This window comes from Indicator indicator, chromosome 5 (genome assembly GCF_027791375.1).
Source record: "Indicator indicator isolate 239-I01 chromosome 5, UM_Iind_1.1, whole genome shotgun sequence".
Taxonomy (NCBI): Eukaryota; Metazoa; Chordata; class Aves; order Piciformes; family Indicatoridae; genus Indicator; species Indicator indicator.
This window is the reverse complement of record NC_072014.1, coordinates 25,920,563-25,937,236: the sequence shown is the minus strand read 5'-3', so window position 1 is coordinate 25,937,236 and position 16,674 is coordinate 25,920,563. Positions and strand designations below refer to the sequence as shown.

General features: G+C 56.2%; 2 protein-coding genes across 2 annotated transcripts; one reads left to right on the top strand and one right to left on the bottom strand.

The window, feature by feature from the left end:
• Positions 1-240: 240 nt before the first annotated feature.
• Positions 241-9,525, bottom strand: ZNF142 (zinc finger protein 142). Its single transcript, XM_054381195.1, is given in 9 exon segments — positions 241-740; positions 1,050-1,155; positions 2,017-5,245; positions 5,792-5,969; positions 6,225-7,037; positions 7,533-7,793; positions 8,061-8,116; positions 8,118-8,697; positions 9,243-9,525. Coding segments are annotated over 9 exon segments (6,006 nt in total).
• A 1,729-nt stretch (positions 9,526-11,254) lies between these two features.
• Positions 11,255-14,717, top strand: LOC128967106 (mitochondrial chaperone BCS1). Its single transcript, XM_054381130.1, has 7 exons — positions 11,255-11,574; positions 11,831-11,967; positions 12,082-12,276; positions 12,651-12,714; positions 13,044-13,213; positions 13,656-13,773; positions 14,401-14,717. Exons 1-7 carry the CDS (start codon positions 11,255-11,257, stop codon positions 14,651-14,653), a joined length of 1,257 nt encoding a protein of 418 aa, XP_054237105.1. The 3' UTR covers positions 14,654-14,717.
• Positions 14,718-16,674: the final 1,957 nt, after the last annotated feature.

Sequence of the window (16,674 nt, the reverse complement as noted above, 5' to 3'; positions counted from 1 at the left end):
CACAGTGGCATGAGGAAGAGAGGGTGTGTGTGTGTGTGTGCACTCTTTCCCTATGGGCTTCTGGCCCACTGTTCACACAGGGCTCCAAACAGCCCCAAGGAGCAGCATTAAAAGGAAGTGAGAGAGTCCTTTTATACAGCCACACATCTTACACCCCATATACACATATGCCTGTACATACTCATACACCCTGCACCAGGTCTACGCCACTGGGGCCTCAAAAGCTGTCAGCATTCGGCCTCACTGCAAAGCCCCATCCTTCTCTGCAGGGCACCCTTCTTCCTGCTCTGTCCCAGGGGGCCCTTCAGCCTGGCTCTCCCTCTGCACATCGTGGAGGTGGACACTGGGCACACTGGGGTCCTTTCCCACCCCCTGGCTGGGGTCACCAGCTCCACGCTCAGGGTGATGCCGCTGGATGTGTTTGATGACCTGGAACTTCTGCTTGGCCTTGTAGGGGCAGTAGCGGCAGAAGAAGGGGTGCTCGTTGGTGTGGGTCAGGTAATGGTGACGCAGGCCGGCCGCCCAGCGGAAAGCCCGCCCGCAGGCGTTGCAGACATAGGGCTTCTCCTCGCTGTGCTTCTTCAGGTGGGTCTTGAGGAGGAAGCGGGTCTTGAAGGCCTTGCCGCACTGCTCACAGATGAAGGAGCGAGCCTCCTGGTGCCGTGTCTCCTTGTGCACCCGCAGGGCGTCGGCACGGTTTGTGCGGTACTCGCACTCGTTGCAGCGGTACGGCTTCAGGCCTGTGGCAACAGAGAAGGGGATGGCACCGGGGACAGGGGGGATGGTGCCTGTAACAAAGCACTGGCCCCCAAAGACTCCATTGACCATGCCATTGTATCAGCAGGCACCTCAAGACTCCCCCTTTCCAAGGCACACCACCCTCCCACCCATGCCAGAGCACTGTCCCCAGCCCACCAGCACATGAGAACACGCTGACCCTCAACTGCTAGGGGTTGTCTCTAGCCTCCAGCTGGGCCACTGGTAACAAAGGAAGCACACAGCTGGGGTTCATGAAGCCCCAGGGCCTGTCCCCAGTGGGCATCACTCACCTGTGTGCTTCGTCATGTGGTACTTGAGCTGGTTTACCCACTTGCACTTGTAGCCGCAGTCAGGGCAGAGGTATTTCCGCTCCTCTTTGTGGATACGCATGTGGTACTGGGCAAGAGGATAGAGTCAGGATAAGGCCATGTCCCCTGTTCTGGGAATGTGCAGGGCTCTAGAGTGCCAGTGAGGGGCTGTTCTGACATGGACAGTTCTGACACCTCAAACTGTATGAGCTAAAGAGGGCTGTCTGCTTGCCTGGCACATTATGGGCAAAGGGGATCTATAGCAGGGTCAGAATGAAACTCTTATCCTGCTGAGCTTGCTCTGTCCCAGTCTGTGGATGGCACAGGCTTTTTTCCCCAGTTTGGTATTTAGGGCAAAGTCTCGGTTTAAAACCAGCCCAGCAGAGCTTGTGTTGAGCTGAGCACCCTGTGCAGCTTTGTCCAGGCAACCCCACAGGGCTCCAGCTCAGCCTGGCAATTAAAATCTCTTTTAGCAAAACCAGGCCATTTTCCCTTCCATTATCATGTCCTAGCAAAGGCCCTCCATCATAGGTGAGGATGCTAATTACCTGCAGAAATGAGAGCAGGGACTAGCTTTGCACTGAAGCTGAGCTTTTCCTGCACCCTGTTCAGTTGGTGCCACAGAGCATGCTGCAAGCCAGTAGGCAGCCAAACTTGGCTTTGAGTGGTGCAATCTGTACCCAAAGGACACCAGAGATATCAGTGAAAACAGAATCGAACTCAAACAGCTGTCTGCCTTACCCCTTCTTCCCTTAATCTGCAACAGCAGGAAATAAACATGGTACCCATGGAAGTTTTAACCGATGGTCTCCCATTCCTGTGCGAGCTACAGGAGAGAACAGAGGACAAAGCCTCCCCTTGGGAGTTTCTTCTTCCTTAAATCCCCATGTCTGGTTCCACCCCAACCCACACAGATGCAGTAGGATATATCCCCAAGGAGGGTTCTCACCTTGAGACGTGAAGGGTCGGCGCAGGCGTATTTACAGAGGTGGCACTTGTAGGGCTTCTCTCCGGTGTGAATGCGGATATGCCACGTGATCTTCTGCCTGTTCTTGGTGGTGTACTTGCAGTCCAAGCACTTGTACACACGGGTACCCCCATGGCCCTTCATGTGCTGGTCAAACACAAGCTGGTGGCAGCAGGCAAAGTCACAGAAGGGGCACTGCAGGGCTTTGTCCTGCGGGGCAGCTGGCTCGTGGCTCTCCATGTAATGCCACACCAGTTGCTGCCGCTCCTTGGCTGCGAAGCTGCACAGCTCACAGCGGTGGCTGAAATGCTGCATCTTGTGCTCCTCCAGAGCCTCCCGGGTGGCAAAGGTCTCCTTGCAGGTGCCACATTCCAGGTGTGGGTGCTGCTTCTGCATGTGGCACTTGAGTGTGGCCTCGCTGTGGCACACAAAGCCACAGCGTGGGCAGCCATAGGACACCTTCTCCTCATGGCGCCGCAGGACGTGCTGCTTGAGGGCCGTCTCAGAGCTGAAGCGAGCCTCGCAGCGGGAGCAGCCAAAATTGAGCTCGCCATGGTGGCAGCTGTTGACGTGGCGAGTGATGTCGTTCTGCAGGTAGCTGCTGTAGTCGCAGAGCGGGCAGAAGTGGGTGGGGGTCTTCTCGTGCACCCGCAGGCGGTGGATGCGCAGCTTGGAGTTGGTGCCGAAGGTCTGGCTGCAGATGCTGCAGGTGATGCGCCCCACGCCGGTGTGCAGGGACTGGTGGGCTTCCAGGCGGTAGCGCCGTGTGGTGCTGAACTCACAGTAGCGGCACTTGTGGGGCTTCACTCCCTCGTGCTTGATGCGGATGTGCTGCCACAGGCAGCGGGCCTGCTTGCAGGTGAACTCGCACTGGTGGCACTGCAGCTGCGGCCGCTTGCTGTAGTGCTTGCGGTGCAGCTTGCGGTGCAGCCTTAGGGCTTTGGCTGCCTTGGAGGTGAAGGGGCAGGAGGAGCAGCGAAACTCACCCAGCGCCATGCAGCCCCTCTTCTTATGTGTCTTCATGGCCCGTTCCTGGTGGCAGGTAAAGGGGCAGGTGGGGCAGGAGAAATGCCTTCTCTTGGGCAGGGTGGCTTTCTGGGGGGGCACATCCAGTGGAAGCTCACTGGGCTGGCCTGTCTCAATGCTGGCCAAGTCCCACTCGAGAAGCTTTGTGCTTTGGGGTCTGTCCTCCTCAGGACACATGATGTGCTTCTCAGCACAGTGGCTCTTAAGGGCTCTTCGGGAGCGGAAGGTCTCAGGGCACAGGGAGCACCAAAACTGTTCCAGGCTCCGGCATCCATCCTCCACGTGGGAGGTGATGGTAGAAACACGAGAGCACACAAAAGAACAGGCATTGCAGTGCAGCTTCCCTCCTTCCAGCCTGTATTTCTCTGAGGGTTTCCCAAGCTGGAGGGGACAAGTGGCTTCAGCTGGCTCAGCCCCATGTCCTTCCTGGTGAGGCTCTTCTGCCATCTCTGTGCTGTCACCTGGTGGAGACTTCTCAAGAGCTGAACAGCCTAGTGCCTGTTCCCCAGCCAAAGGGCTGCCTTCTGCCTGAGTTTTATCAGGCAGCAGTTCAGTATCCCAGGGCTTATCAGCATGCCCACATTTCTCTGAGCTTTGCTCCTTGCTCTCTGCTGTTTCTGTACCATTATCACCAGGCTGGTCAGCAGATTGGCACAACTCAGGTGGCTCCTGACCAGCCGGTTTCAAGATCTTGTTCTTCTTGAGGAGGATCGGGCACTTCTTGAGGAGGTGGGTGTTGAGTCCCCTTTGCTGCTTGAAGCTGGCGCCACACTCACGGCACAAGAGCGGGGCCCGGCGGCTCTGGCAGCTGGCCTTAGAATGCAGGGACATGGACTTCTCCTTCCGTGTGATGTACGAGCACTTCTCACACTTAAAGATCTGGCTCTCCGACTGCACCACCAGCATCTGCACCCTGCCCTCCATCACCAGTGTCTCTGCCTGCTCTTTATCCTGCTTCCGCAGAGCCTTCAGCGCCAACTCTGAGCCACCCTTGGCATCATCACCAGAGGTGGCCACATCCTTTGGAACAGGTGGGTCGCTCTGCTCAGCTGTCTTTAGCATGCTGAGCCAAACCTTTGGCAGCTCAGCTTGGATGGTCTCTCTCACCTTGGTGTCTGCTACTAAGTTATGGCGCTCTGAACACGATCCCTTGAAGCGGCCCATGGCCTGCCTCAGATCATCTTTTCCCTGTCTGTCTCCTGCCACTACACCATCTTCCAGCCTCACCACCTCCTGTACATCTGCCTCCTCTTCCTCAAAGTCTGGGATGTCTTCAAGTGTATTGTCATTGTCCTCCAAGCCCAGCTCATCCTGGGAGCCCAGCATCTCATAGGCTGTGGGAGTCTCCTTGCAGGACAGCATTTCCACACTCTCTGGCTGTGCCACACAGGCTTCTCCACTCAAATGCGCCAGGAGGGGGTCAGACGAGACGTTCACTGCCTCCAAGTGCAAGGTACAGGTCTCTGCCACATCCTCAGCAGCAGCGAGTTCAGTTGAGATTGTGACAGTATCTCCCTGCATGCACTCATCTCCCAGGGCATCTGCAGCAGTGGGATGGCTCTGCTCATCCTTGCCCACATCTCTCTCTGCCTTGCTGCTGCCCTCTGACAGACCAGCATCCTGCCCAAGGAGGGGTACTATGAACACTTTCTGGTAGCCTTCTTTCCCCTGGGATTCCAGCTGGGATGTCTCTGCCTTTGCCCACTGCTCCTTGCCAGCAAGAGGGGAGTCAGCATCCACACGCAGAGCTGCACCGAGCTCGTAGCCAAAGAGTGTCTCGGGTGAGCTGATCTCCAGCTCCTTGCTGGTGTAGTTTTCCAGCCAGTCCTTGTCACCGGGGACGTAGCCGTGAATCTTGCGCTTGTGGAAGAAGAGGCTGGTGTTGCTGAAGGTATAGTAGGAGCAGAGGGCACAGCGAAACTCCTTCTGCTTGGTGTGCTTGCAGTTCTCATGGTTCAGCAGCGCCTGCTTGTATTTGGTCTGGTAGGGGCAGTACTGGCACTGGAAGACAGGCACCTGGTAGTTCTGCGAGTGCTTCGCCTGCATGTGCTTCTGCAGCTCATACTTGCGCTTGCAGGCGAAGCCACACACCTCACAGATCAGGCTTTTGCCCTGGTGCCGCAGCTTGTGGCTGCTCAGCTGGTCAGCACGGTGGCACCGGTATGAGCACTGGTTGCACTGGTACCTGTGAGAAAAGCAGAATTGGGCAGGCAGGATGAGGAACTGGGACAGGCTGAGCTCTTCTGCTTCCCTGTTCTGGATACCCCTGAAGGGGAACTGCCAGATCTGACCTTTGCCATCCAGGAAAATTACTCTTTGCTGTAGCCCTTGGTAGCGCTGGTGCTTTACACCCCTAGCCTGAGAACAGATTCCCTGGACAGTGACCACATATCACATCAGAGGCACCTCCAGCAGCCCTGAAGGCAGACTAGACCCAAAGGAGGTGATAATATGAAGGTGAAAAACATACTCTGACAGAATCCAGCCATGAGCTAACAAACCCAGCTACACCGTGGTAACACGGACACACCAAAAATAGCACAGCACCATGCTAGCAACAACCTGCAAACTCAAAGACTGCATTTCTTAGGTGGAGGACAGAGCAGGCTGTAGCCATCCCCCCAGACATGGGGGAGCCTTGCACACAAGGCAGCCCAAAGTAACAGATCCTTGGAGCAGAATCTGGGGAGCCCTGACTATGCTTCCAGGCCAGTGGAGCCGGGAGTCATACCGGAGATCTCCAGTGTGCTTGCGCATGTGGACGTTCAGGTAGTGCTTCCACTTGGTGATGTACCCGCACTCGGTGCACATGAAGTTCTTGTCACTGGAGTGCGTCAGCATGTGCTTGGACAGGTAGCTCACATCCCGGCACGTGAAGTCACAGAGCTCACACTTGTGAGGTTTCTCTCCTGCATGCAACACAGGAATACCCTTAGCATGATGGCCAGATAAAGCAATATGGTTTGCCCTCCACTGCAGGGAAACTAGCTCAGCAGGAGCTGGGGGTAACAGGAGGGACAGAATCATGCCACAACTTCAGCCAAGTGACACTAGGGTGACAGAGCTGTTGGTGGGACCCAGAAGCCCCGACGCAGCCACCCTGGAGCAGGGACAGGACCCCTCTATCCCAGCTTGGATCTCAGCGCCCCGAAGAGGACACCCACCAGTGTGCAGCAGCATGTGCCGGATGAGCACCCTCTTGTGTGCAGTGGCAAAGGCACACTCGGTGCACTTGTGGATCTTCTCATTGGCATGCATCTTGCCCACGTGGTCATGAAACTCCACCGGGTTGAAAGTGGCATAGGGGCAGAAGCTGCACTTGAGCTGCTCACTGCCTGGGTGCCCCTGCTTCTTGTGCTTGCGGAAAACATGTTTGTTGGAGCAGATGAAGTCGCACTGCTGGCAGTGGAAGGCATAGTGGGTTTTTCGGTGAGCCTCCATGGCCTCAGCCGTGCTGAAGAGCAGTGAGCAGGCATAGTACTTGCACTCCACTGCCTTGATGGCATGAGCGTCCTTGAGGTGACGGACAAACTCCTTCCGTTCCTCAGTGCAGTAGCCACAACTGCTCTGGAAGCAGTTCAATTTCTTGGGCTCAGCTTTGTGAGACTTCAAGTGCTCTTTGAGGGCCTGGCTGAGCCGAAACTTCTCCTCACAGACAGGGCAGGAGTAAACATCAGAGTAAAAGTTGGAGATGTCCTCATGCATGCTGGCCATGTGGCGGTTGAGGGCATTCTTCTCCACCGAGCTGTAGTGGCAGAGTGGGCAGCGATGAGTCTTCTCACCAGTTTCCCGCATCATGTGGATTTTCAGCTTGCTTTTGCTGGTAAAGTACTTGTGGCAGTTGGGGCACTGCAGGCTGGGGTCAGGGAAGTGCAGATGGAGGTGCTCCACGAGGTGTGTCCGCTTTTTGAAGCACCGCTTGCATTCAGGGCACATATGGGTTTTGTACAGGTACTCAGAACCCTCTACAATGCCTCCTGCGAGAGCAGAAAAGGGGCAGCGATCAGAAGAGAAGGGATGCAGAGGCAAATATGTTTTCTCCCCAATCCAGCGGTGCCACTGTGAAGGCTTAATACACATTTGGTCACATAGCTGCCGTCATCTACCTGGAGGGACTATCCCACCCCAAGTCACCAGCATGATTCAAATGAGATCCTTCCAGCTCAACACTGGCAAAGTGCAGCCTCAGTCAGGGCTGCCTGCATGTCCCTGGTCCCCAGACCCAGGCAGATGTCTTCCTGCTTTTGCCTGAGCCTGGCAGTGGTCATGGAGAAGAAAGAGAGGAGACCCCTTTGCTTGAGCAGAAGGCACAGGGAACAGTGTGCTGGTACATGCAGGAGACGTGAGGCTGCTGGGCAGCATGGGACTCACAGGCCCCACCGGCCCAGCCCATGCTTGCCCACCAGTCTCAGGACTGTGCTTCTTGTTCCCAAGAGAGCTCAAACAGCTTCTGGTAAGTCCCCACATCCTACCTTTGAAGTGCTGTGCCTGTGGCACTTTGGCTTTCTCAGGAGCTGCCTTTCCATCCTCTTTGGCCTCGCCTTCACAGGGGCTCTCACCATCCTCCTCCGGTGACTCATCCCCACCACTGCCAGAGTCCTCTTCTCCAGCTGATGCTTTCCTCCCCTCCAAGAAGCTTTCCCTGGTGCCTGTGGGTTTTGATGGTCTGTCTTCTGCTGAGGTCGCACCCCAGCCAGTGTGGCAAATCCCTGCCTCCTCCTGCCCTTCTGCTGCTGTTTCAGTGCGGAAAGACAGAGACCATCATGTTCCAGGCAAGAGGGAGCCACTATCCCCAGCCCCCCACCAACACGTGCAAAATTCTTCCTGGCCAAGATAAGAGCACAAACACTGCAAACAGGATAAAAGGATAAAAGCACACAGGGCTCCATGGCCCTCTGTCAGCAAAGCCTATCCTCACCCTCCTCCCATTTATAACTGGGACATACAGACACAGGCAACCTCTGCAGCAACCACAGGTCCCAACCCCCACCCAGCTGTACCAGATGGCAGGATGCAGCACTGCTCAAGGATATGGGGGGCCACCTGTCATGGGCGTCTCAGCGGGTGTCTCAGCAGGGGCCTCCATGGTGTGGCCCTTCCTGTGCTGCCAGAAGAGCTTGGCATTGGCGGTGACGAAGTCACAGTGGTTGCAGTGGAAAGGGAAGTGGGTCCGGTGGTGCTGCTCCATGGCCAGCTGGCTGGGGAAGAGCAGTGGGCAGGCACGGTAGGCACAGGACACAGGAGAGGCCCCATGCAAGTGGCGGAGATGGCGACGCAGTTGCTTGCGGTCCTCTGTGGCAAAGCAGCAGCCCTCCTCGGGGCAGGGCAAGGCTCCTGGTGGGGCACGGTGCATCTTGAAGTGCTCCTTGAGTTCACTGGGCTGTGTGAATGCCCGCTGGCAGAGGGGGCACAACAGGTGCTCAGGAGCAGAGCCCTCCTGTGTGCCAGCTCTGGGCTGGTCCAAGCTCCCCGGCTTGCTCTGGCCCTCTCTGGCAGAAGCCAACAGTGCTCCAGGGAGCTCCAGGTGCTCTGGGTGGGGCAGCAGCAGGCACTGGTGCTGGGATAGCAGGGATGCCTCTGGGAAGCTCTGGCCACACCTCTCGCAGAAATACAGCTCCACCACTTTGACCAGTACCTCTGCAGAGAGCAAGGGGTGAGGGTTAGAAAGGGCTTTCTCCAGGCTCAAAGCTTGGGGCTGGCAGTTCAATTCCAACTCCAGACAAGGGGATAAATCTCTGCTGCTATAAATTACAGTTTGGACAATCACAGCTCTCTCCTGCCCAGAGTATCTCAGAACACCTCTCATAAGAGAGAGGATACCACCACACAGGTGACTATGATGACCAGGTCTGTCTCTTATCACCTTTGAGACACACAGAGATGCAAGGTCACCTTGGCCCTGCTCCTAGCAGGATGTGGCAATGCTGGACCCAGGTGAGATGCATGCTGGTGCAGTAGTCCAGGGTCATCTAGCACATAACTTCCACAGCCACCCCTCCCCATCCACACAGCCAGCTTGTGCTAGGTCTGTGCTGAACGGTGGCACCAGAGGTGCCAGGGTCAGAGATGCAAGGGCACCGTGATGTCCAGAGTGCCAGACAGAGGAGACAAGGACCCTGGCCAGACTGCTCTCCCTTCACTTAGTGCCATGGGGCCTATGCTGCCCTCCCTGCAACACATACCTGTGGCACTGGCTGCATTGCCCAGCGTCTCATTGCCAGCCATTGCCTCGATGAATATTTCCATATCGCTTCCTTCCGTATGAGTCCCTTCCCCAAGCACCGATGCCTCTGCCAGCAGCAAGTCCTGGCTGGCACCCAGTGGAGGTGTCCCAGCCAGGTCAGCGTTGGCCACACCAGGGCTTCCCAGGACTTGTGGCTCTCCCGATGTGGGCAGCAGCAGTTCTGAGCACATGACCTCCATATTCCTGCTGGCACCTTCAGGCGCAACCACTTCTGTACTCATTGCCACCGGGCACAGGCTTGGTGCTGGGCAGGAGGACCTCTCACTCTGAAATGGAAGAAAGTGCTTTGAAAGAGGGCACACCCAGAGGCTCAAGGGCCCTAGAAGATTTTTGGGGGAAGCCAGCAGTGACAGTCCCCAGGCAAAGATATAAACTGGGGTACATCAATGCCATTCCCATTCTGCTGTGCCCCAAGTGGGCTGCTGGCAAAACCCACTGCCACGGGGAACAGAGAGCACAAGGACACCTGTACCCTCCCAAAAGACACCTGTGGGCCTCTACCTGAGCCCAATAGTAAGGGCTTACTCCCCGGGCCCAGAAGCAGGCCAAACCCCAAACACGGGCCCAGGTGGCCCCAAGCCCAACCTCCAGCCTTGTGCCAAATCTCCAGCGAGGAGGTGCCCACCGCGAATCCGCGCACGGCCGAGGCCTGTCCCAGCGCCCTCCCAGCGCAGCCCCGGCCTGTCACCGTCACCCCAGACCAGAGACTCAAGCCGGACCCCGGCGCCTCCAGCGCTGACACATCTCGATGGTGCGCACGGCGGAGGAGGGAGCGTCACCCTTTGTGCTGCTCACGCCACCTCGCTGCTCCGCCCCTCCGCCCGCCGCGGCCTCACTCTATGGTGCGAGCCGGCAGCTGCCGGAAGCGGCCCCGGGCGGAAGTGAGAGGCGGGACCGTGGAGAGCGGTGCGGCTGCGAGGGGATTGAGGGTACCGGTACCGAGGGGATTGAGGGTACCGGCTGCGAGGGGATTGAGGGTACCGGTAGCGAGGGGAGTGGAGGCTTTGCTGTGGGGCCGACTGGCGCTGGGCCTCTGCTGTGGGGAAGGGCGGTGTGGGACTGGGTTTTCTGCGGGGGAAGGTGGGCTCCTGCTGCGGAGCTGAGGCTGGGCTGCGGTAAGGCAGGCCCCACTGCGGGGCAGTATCCTGCTGTGGGCCCGAGGCCTTCCTGTGGGGCCGGGGACAGCCTGCCCTGGTGACGAGCCTTGCTGCCAGGTCAGACCCCCTTCTGGGGGTGGTGGGAGAGTGCTTGAAGGAACAGAACATGTCTGTTTGGGGGGCCTCCCCTCATCTCTGTCTGACAGACCTTTGCTGAAGGAGCTGAGTGCGAAGTGCGACTGTGTCTGTCAAGGAAAGCTCCCCCTTGTTCTTGATATCTGACAGACCCTTGGTTAAGGAGCTAGAGAAACTTCAAGCTCCTTAAGCATGCAGCTGGTGTCCTTTATGCCCTTTATGGAGATGCTGCTTCCACCACAGTCCTGTGCTCATTGCCAGCAGCAAAGAACTGGTTCTTGGTTCAGCCTGGGAATGTGCTTCAGCTTTTTCAAACAGGAAACGTTAAATAATTCCAGTGCTCAGTGACTTGTATATGCTTAAAGAATGAAAGCTTATACAGATCCAGGTTTCTTTCTATGATTGAAGAACTGGCAGATACTCTTTTGCTGACCTGAGAGCCTCAAGCTCCTTGACCCCTCGTGCCTGAGGCTGGAGAGAGGGAGGAGACTTCTGTGGCCAGTGACTGTCTGAACCCACAGTAATAAGAGAAGCATGAGTGCAGGGGATCCAAATGTGCCAGGCAGCCTTTTCCCTTGAGAACTGGCCACGATAAAGGCCAAGGAACTGTGGATGTCTGTTGTTTCTCCTGCTGCCATTCAGTCCTTCTCTTTCCATGCAGGTTTGTTTCTGGAACGTAGAGACGATGCTGCGGAAAGGAGTTGCTTAACCTTCCACAATGCCCTTTTCTGACTTCATCTTAGGACTGAAGGACAATCAGTACTTCGGGGCTGGGTTTGGCCTTGTTGGGGTAGGCACAGCCCTAGCATTAGCCCGGAAAGGGGCCCAGTTTGGGCTGGTGGCTTTCCGGCGCCATTATATGATCACCTTGGAGGTGCCCAGCAAAGACAAGAGCTACAGCTGGCTGCTAAACTGGATCTCCCACCATGCCAAGCACACACAGCACCTCAGCGTCGAGACGTCGTACTTGCAGCATGAAAGTGGGCGTGTCAGCACCAAGTTTGACTTTATCCCCAGCCCTGGGAACCATTTCATCTGGTAAAGGAGGGCAGGGGAAAGCAGTCTGGGGATTAACTTGCATTTTAGCAAGGAAACTCCAACCTGGGGGAGCCTGGAAAGGCAGCAGAGAGGATCCTGCTTCCTCCTTCAGTCTGGGTTAGGGCAGAAGATTTGTGGTAGTGAGAGGAGTCCTTGTTCACTGGTGCGAAGTGATTTCTTTACCTAAAATGGGTGTTCCCTTGATGCACTTACTGGGCTGGACTCAGCGTCCCCCAACCCCTTCTTCCCACCCCAGGTATCGCAGAAAGTGGATTCGCATCGAGCGCAACCGGGAGCAGATGATTGACCTGCACACAGGGACCCCTTGGGAGTCTGTCACCTTCACTGCATTGGGCACTGACCGGCAGATCTTCTTCAATATCCTGCAGGAAGGTCTGTAGGGGGCTGCCTGGGCTCCTGCTGGGAACAGCCTGCTCCTTGGATACACCCAGTGTTTCACAGGAGATCTGTTTCCCGGCCAGCTGTCCCCTCTGACTCTCTCTGCAGCCCGGGAGCTGGCCCTGCAGCAGCAGGAGGGAGGGACAGTCATGTACACAGCCATGGGAGCAGAGTGGCGGAAGTTTGGCTACCCCCGCCGCCGGCGGCCTCTCAGCTCTGTGGTGCTGGATGAAGGTGTGTCAGAGAGGCTGGTCCAGGACGTGAAGGACTTCATCAACAACCCCAAGTGGTACAGTGAAAGAGGCAAGGTTCTGCTGTAGTGTTCTCTGTACTGTGCCCAGCATGGCCCCTTACCCACTGCCCCACAGCTGTGGCTGTGGGGCACCACCTTGGGCAAATCCCATAAACAAGTGAGCCCAGGTGCTGAGGGACAAAATCCCCTCAGTTCAATCTAATCCTGGAAACCACCGTAAGCCTCAGAGCTCATTACTCCAGCAGTGCTGCTGTGGGTGGGGCTGGCTGCTCGGGGTCCTCTCTGGAGATGGCCGCAGAGAGATTTTTCGTAGCTGCTTGCTTTCCCCAGGTGTATCCTCTGTGTGCTCAGCGCAGCCCCATGGCTCCCGGGGAGAGAGCTCAGGGCAAACCAGCTGGTTCCTAAAAGGATGCTGTCTCCCTAGGTATCCCTTACCGAAGAGGCTACCTGCTGTATGGCCCTCCTGGCTGTGGGAAAAGCAGCTTCATGTGAGTATTGCCTGCTGTGGGACATGGCAGCCTCCTGGGAGAGGGTGTGGGTGAGTCCGGGTTTGAAATGCCAGAGCAGGCTGTGCCTACTGCAGAGTGCCTGGTGTAAAAGTTTGCATTGCCAGCACAGTGATGAGTCAGAGTGACAAATCCTCCATGCTCTTGCTTTGCCAGTGCTGTGTGGCACCAGTGGGCTGCCCCCCATATCTGATCCTGGCCAGTGGAAGATGCTTTTGTCCTCTCCCCTGCTGCCAGGCAAGGGGATTTGGTTCTTCATCTGCTCTGGGCTTTCTTGCTGTGATTCACTGCTGTGATTTGTTCCTTCCCAGTACAGCCCTGGCTGGGGAGCTGCAGTATGGTATCTGCCTGCTGAGCCTAAGTGACCGCAGCCTCTCCGATGACCGGCTCAATCACCTCCTGAGTGTGGCCCCGCAGCAGAGCATCATCCTGCTGGAGGATGTGGATGCTGCCTTCGTCAGCCGGGACCTTGCTGCTGAGAGTGAGCAGTGCCTCTATTCCTGGGCCAGAAGTGGGAAGGAGGTTTTCTGACTATGCTGGGAAAGGGTTTGGACTCTGTTGCAGAAGCAGAGCCCAGGACTGGGCAGTTTTCTGGGGCCTTAGGGCCCAAGTTGGACCTCACCAAGTTTTGGCTAGGCCATATAAAGGGAAAATTTGGGTGTTTATCCTCAGACTAAGACAGTTCTTCTGTCCACTATGAGGGTAGGAGGTGGTTTTCCTCCCTCACTCCCTTTTTGGGTTCTCAAGGGTGCAAGTGGGCAGGGATCATATATGTGCTGCCATTCAGAAAGAGGCAGAGGGACAACCTCGGGACATGGAGAGAGTGGGCAGCTTGGCACAAGCCTTGGGTGACAGGGAGTTGTCCTGTAAGACTGCAGAGTTGGCAGCCAGTGGATACGATCTCAGACTTCTTTGTCCCCCAGACCCAACTGTGTACCAAGGCATGGGGAGCCTGACCTTCAGTGGCCTCCTCAATGCGCTGGATGGTGTGGCTTCCTCAGAGGCCAGGATTGTCTTCATGACCACCAACTTCGTGGACAGGTCAGAGCTGCCCTTTGGAAGGGAACAGGGAAAACCTTGCTCCCTTTTGATGGGCTTTATGGAGAGCTATTTGTATGCTTCACTGTGAAGATTTGGGAGTTCAGGTTTCCCAAATCCTTCCTTGGGATGCAAATCTCTTGACTGCTAATCAGGATCCCTTCTGATGGAGCCTCAGCTGCTTCCTTGCTGTTCAGACCATTGTTGTGGCCTTCAGGAGCAGTACCAGCCTCCTGCCCATGGGGCTCTGCATGTTTTGGGAGCTGTGCTGCGAGTAGAGTGCTGGTCCTATGCACACTCCATGGGGTTGGCAGAATGCAGCCTGGCTTATGCACCTGGCCAGATGCTGCTCTGTGCCAGGCTTGGCTGGCTCCAGACTGAGCTGGTCTCGAGGCTTGTTCATTGGTTGCTCATAGGGCAGAGATGGACAGAGCTGTTTTCCAGGGTGTGTTTGTCATCCAGCAGAGTGAGCCCTCCACTTGCTTCTTTTGGGTTGGCTTCCCACCTCAAGTCACCAGGGACAAAGTTCTTCCCCACTTTGCAGATAGGACACTGGCTGTGCCAGTGTGTGTAGGGGGGTTCCTGCAGGACTTTGATGGTCTTTCAAGGCATCCTTGTGTCTTTTGACAGGCTGGACTCGGCCCTGGTGCGCCCTGGTCGTGTGGATCTCAAGCAGTACGTGGGGCATTGCTCCCACTGGCAGCTGGCCTGCATGTTCCAGCGCTTCTACCCTGAGCAGCCCCTGGCTGCGGCTCAGCGGTTCGCTGAGCAGGCGCTGCTGGTCTCCAAGCAGATCAGTGCTGCCCAGGTGCAGGGCCACTTCATGCTCTACAAGACAGATCCTGAAGGAGCCATTTCAAATGTATGCTCCATCCTGCTGTGACCAGGGGCCAGCTTTCCCCTGTCAGGCTACGAGGACTGGGACAAGGACACATCCATCCCAGGGCTGCCATGGAGCTGCCCGGGCACGCAGGCCAGGTCTCTGTTCACCTCTGCCCAATGGCCTTGGCTTTTTATTAAAACATGTGGAGAGTCAGAGCTGCCAGCCTTCAGCAGGGAGAGAGAATTGGATCTTGTTGCTCCCCAAATTTGGGTGCTACTGCTCATCAGTATGTGCCTTGTGGCAGCACTGCCATAAGCTGCTGCAGCTCCTGGATGTGGATCCCTTTCCTTTCAGGAAGCCTTGGGGCAGATCAGAAGGGCATTTCCCTGTGGCAGGATGTGGGGGTGCTGCACTGCTAAAAAGCTGCTGGTCTTTGAAAGGAGAATGAAGGTGAAGCGTTTCTCTTGGTTGTGAATATCCTCTGTGAAGTGCACAACATGGTTTTTGGCTCTCTAGTTCCTTCACCTGTTAGTTGCCCCACTATCCAGCTGCTGGTCTGGAGCCCTCCTGGCCAGGGTCTGGCACAGCCAGTACTGCAAACACAGTGTGTTTCAGAAAAAAGCTCCCAAGAGACAGCTCATGTTCCCTCAGGCTACCAGCTGGTGGCATAGCTCCTGCCCTGCTGGGCTGCAATGCCAAGTCCAAGTTGTAGATCTGCTCGGACATTGTCCCTCCTGCCAGAGGAGATGGAGCTACTGCAGGCCTGTCTTTGGGGGCAGGTGAGAAGCTTTGGTTGGTTGCAGAGTATCTTTCCAAGAGCTTGATTTGGGAAGATACTCTGTGAATTCCCCAGCATGAATTTCTGCAGCCAGACCAGCCCAGTGCAAGGTGCAGAAATCCCCACTAGAGGTAGAGCCGAGGCCCAGAGATGCTTAAGGAGGGGTGCAGCCAGCCCGGTACTGGCAGTTTTGCATCCTTTGTCCTGTTATTTGGCCTCCTTCCAGCTAGGAACAAAATTCCTGGATGTCTTGGTAGAGCCAGAGGATTTGCATTTGCCCGAAATTCAATTGAGAAGTGGGCAGGGGGTCAGGAGGTGCATGCTGACCTACTGAACAAGCCAGCCAGAGCCTCTCCTTTCCCAGGTCTCTGTTTCTGAGTCCCCAAATTGTTTTGCCCAGAGTCAGCCCCATGTCTGTGTCTTCACTCCAGGGGCTGTGTCACCTTGGTGGGGTGGGGCGAGATGGTTCCAGGCCAAACCCAAACTGTTAGGCCACTGCTCAGCCCTCTTGGCTCTGTCCTGTGGAGCCAAAGGCAAAGCTGAGTGCATGGGGATATGATGCCACCCAGCCGTGTTGTAGCATGAGCAGGCCCTGCCGTGATGCAACCTCAGACTCCCACAAGTGTTTCTGCAAGTGAAGGGTTCATCCTCTGGTTGTGGCAGGGGGTCTCTAGTGATTTCAGGTGGCTCCCAGAGCAGGGTGCTATTGGTGGCATCTCAAACCCTGTGCTCAGCTGTCCTGCTGAGGTTGGTGGCTTGGATCCAGCTGCTTATCTCAAAGCTGAGGGTCAAAACTGACCAGAGCGACTGGTGAATGCCTTAGCCACCGAGGAGGATGGGGGGAGTGGTGAGGGAAAAGACACAGGGGGCCCTCACCCCACTGCTACCACACAAGACCACAAGCAACATCTCTCTGCTTGGTTTTAATAGTGTTAATGCTACAGGTGCCACTGGTGCCCTGCCCTCCCGAGGGCTTCTGCCAGTGAAGCCTCACAACAGCCCTGTGAGGTAGGTGGGTGACACAGGCAGACACCAAGGAAGGAGGCCCAGGGCAGAGGGTATAGGCTTCATTCCTCCCCTCTGGTCTGGAGGTCTGTTTCTTTTAACCCAAATTCACTTCCATGTACAGTTGCAAAATGTCCTCTGCTCCAGGCTGACAGCAGCTGAATCAGAAAGGGTTAAGGCCTTTCCTAAATCCTTACTCTCAGGAAAAAAAAAAAATTAAGACATCTGGCATTTGACTGAAGTTACTCAAGTCATCATTCTGATTTCCATGCTCCAAATATGAGGCATAGCAGCTTTC

What these genes read in the sequence shown, in the direction of transcription:
- LOC128967106 (XM_054381130.1), top strand. Translation starts at nt 11,255, where the DNA reads ATGCCCTTTTCTGACTTCATCTTAGGACTGAAGGACAATCAGTACTTC. An exon ending in CTTCAATATCCTGCAGGAAG is followed by an intron (nt 11,968 to 12,081) that starts GTCTGTAGGGGG and finishes CTCTCTCTGCAG; the next exon opens with CCCGGGAGCTGGCCCTGCAG. An exon ending in CCGGGACCTTGCTGCTGAGA is followed by an intron (nt 13,214 to 13,655) that starts GTGAGCAGTGCC and finishes TTTGTCCCCCAG; the next exon opens with ACCCAACTGTGTACCAAGGC.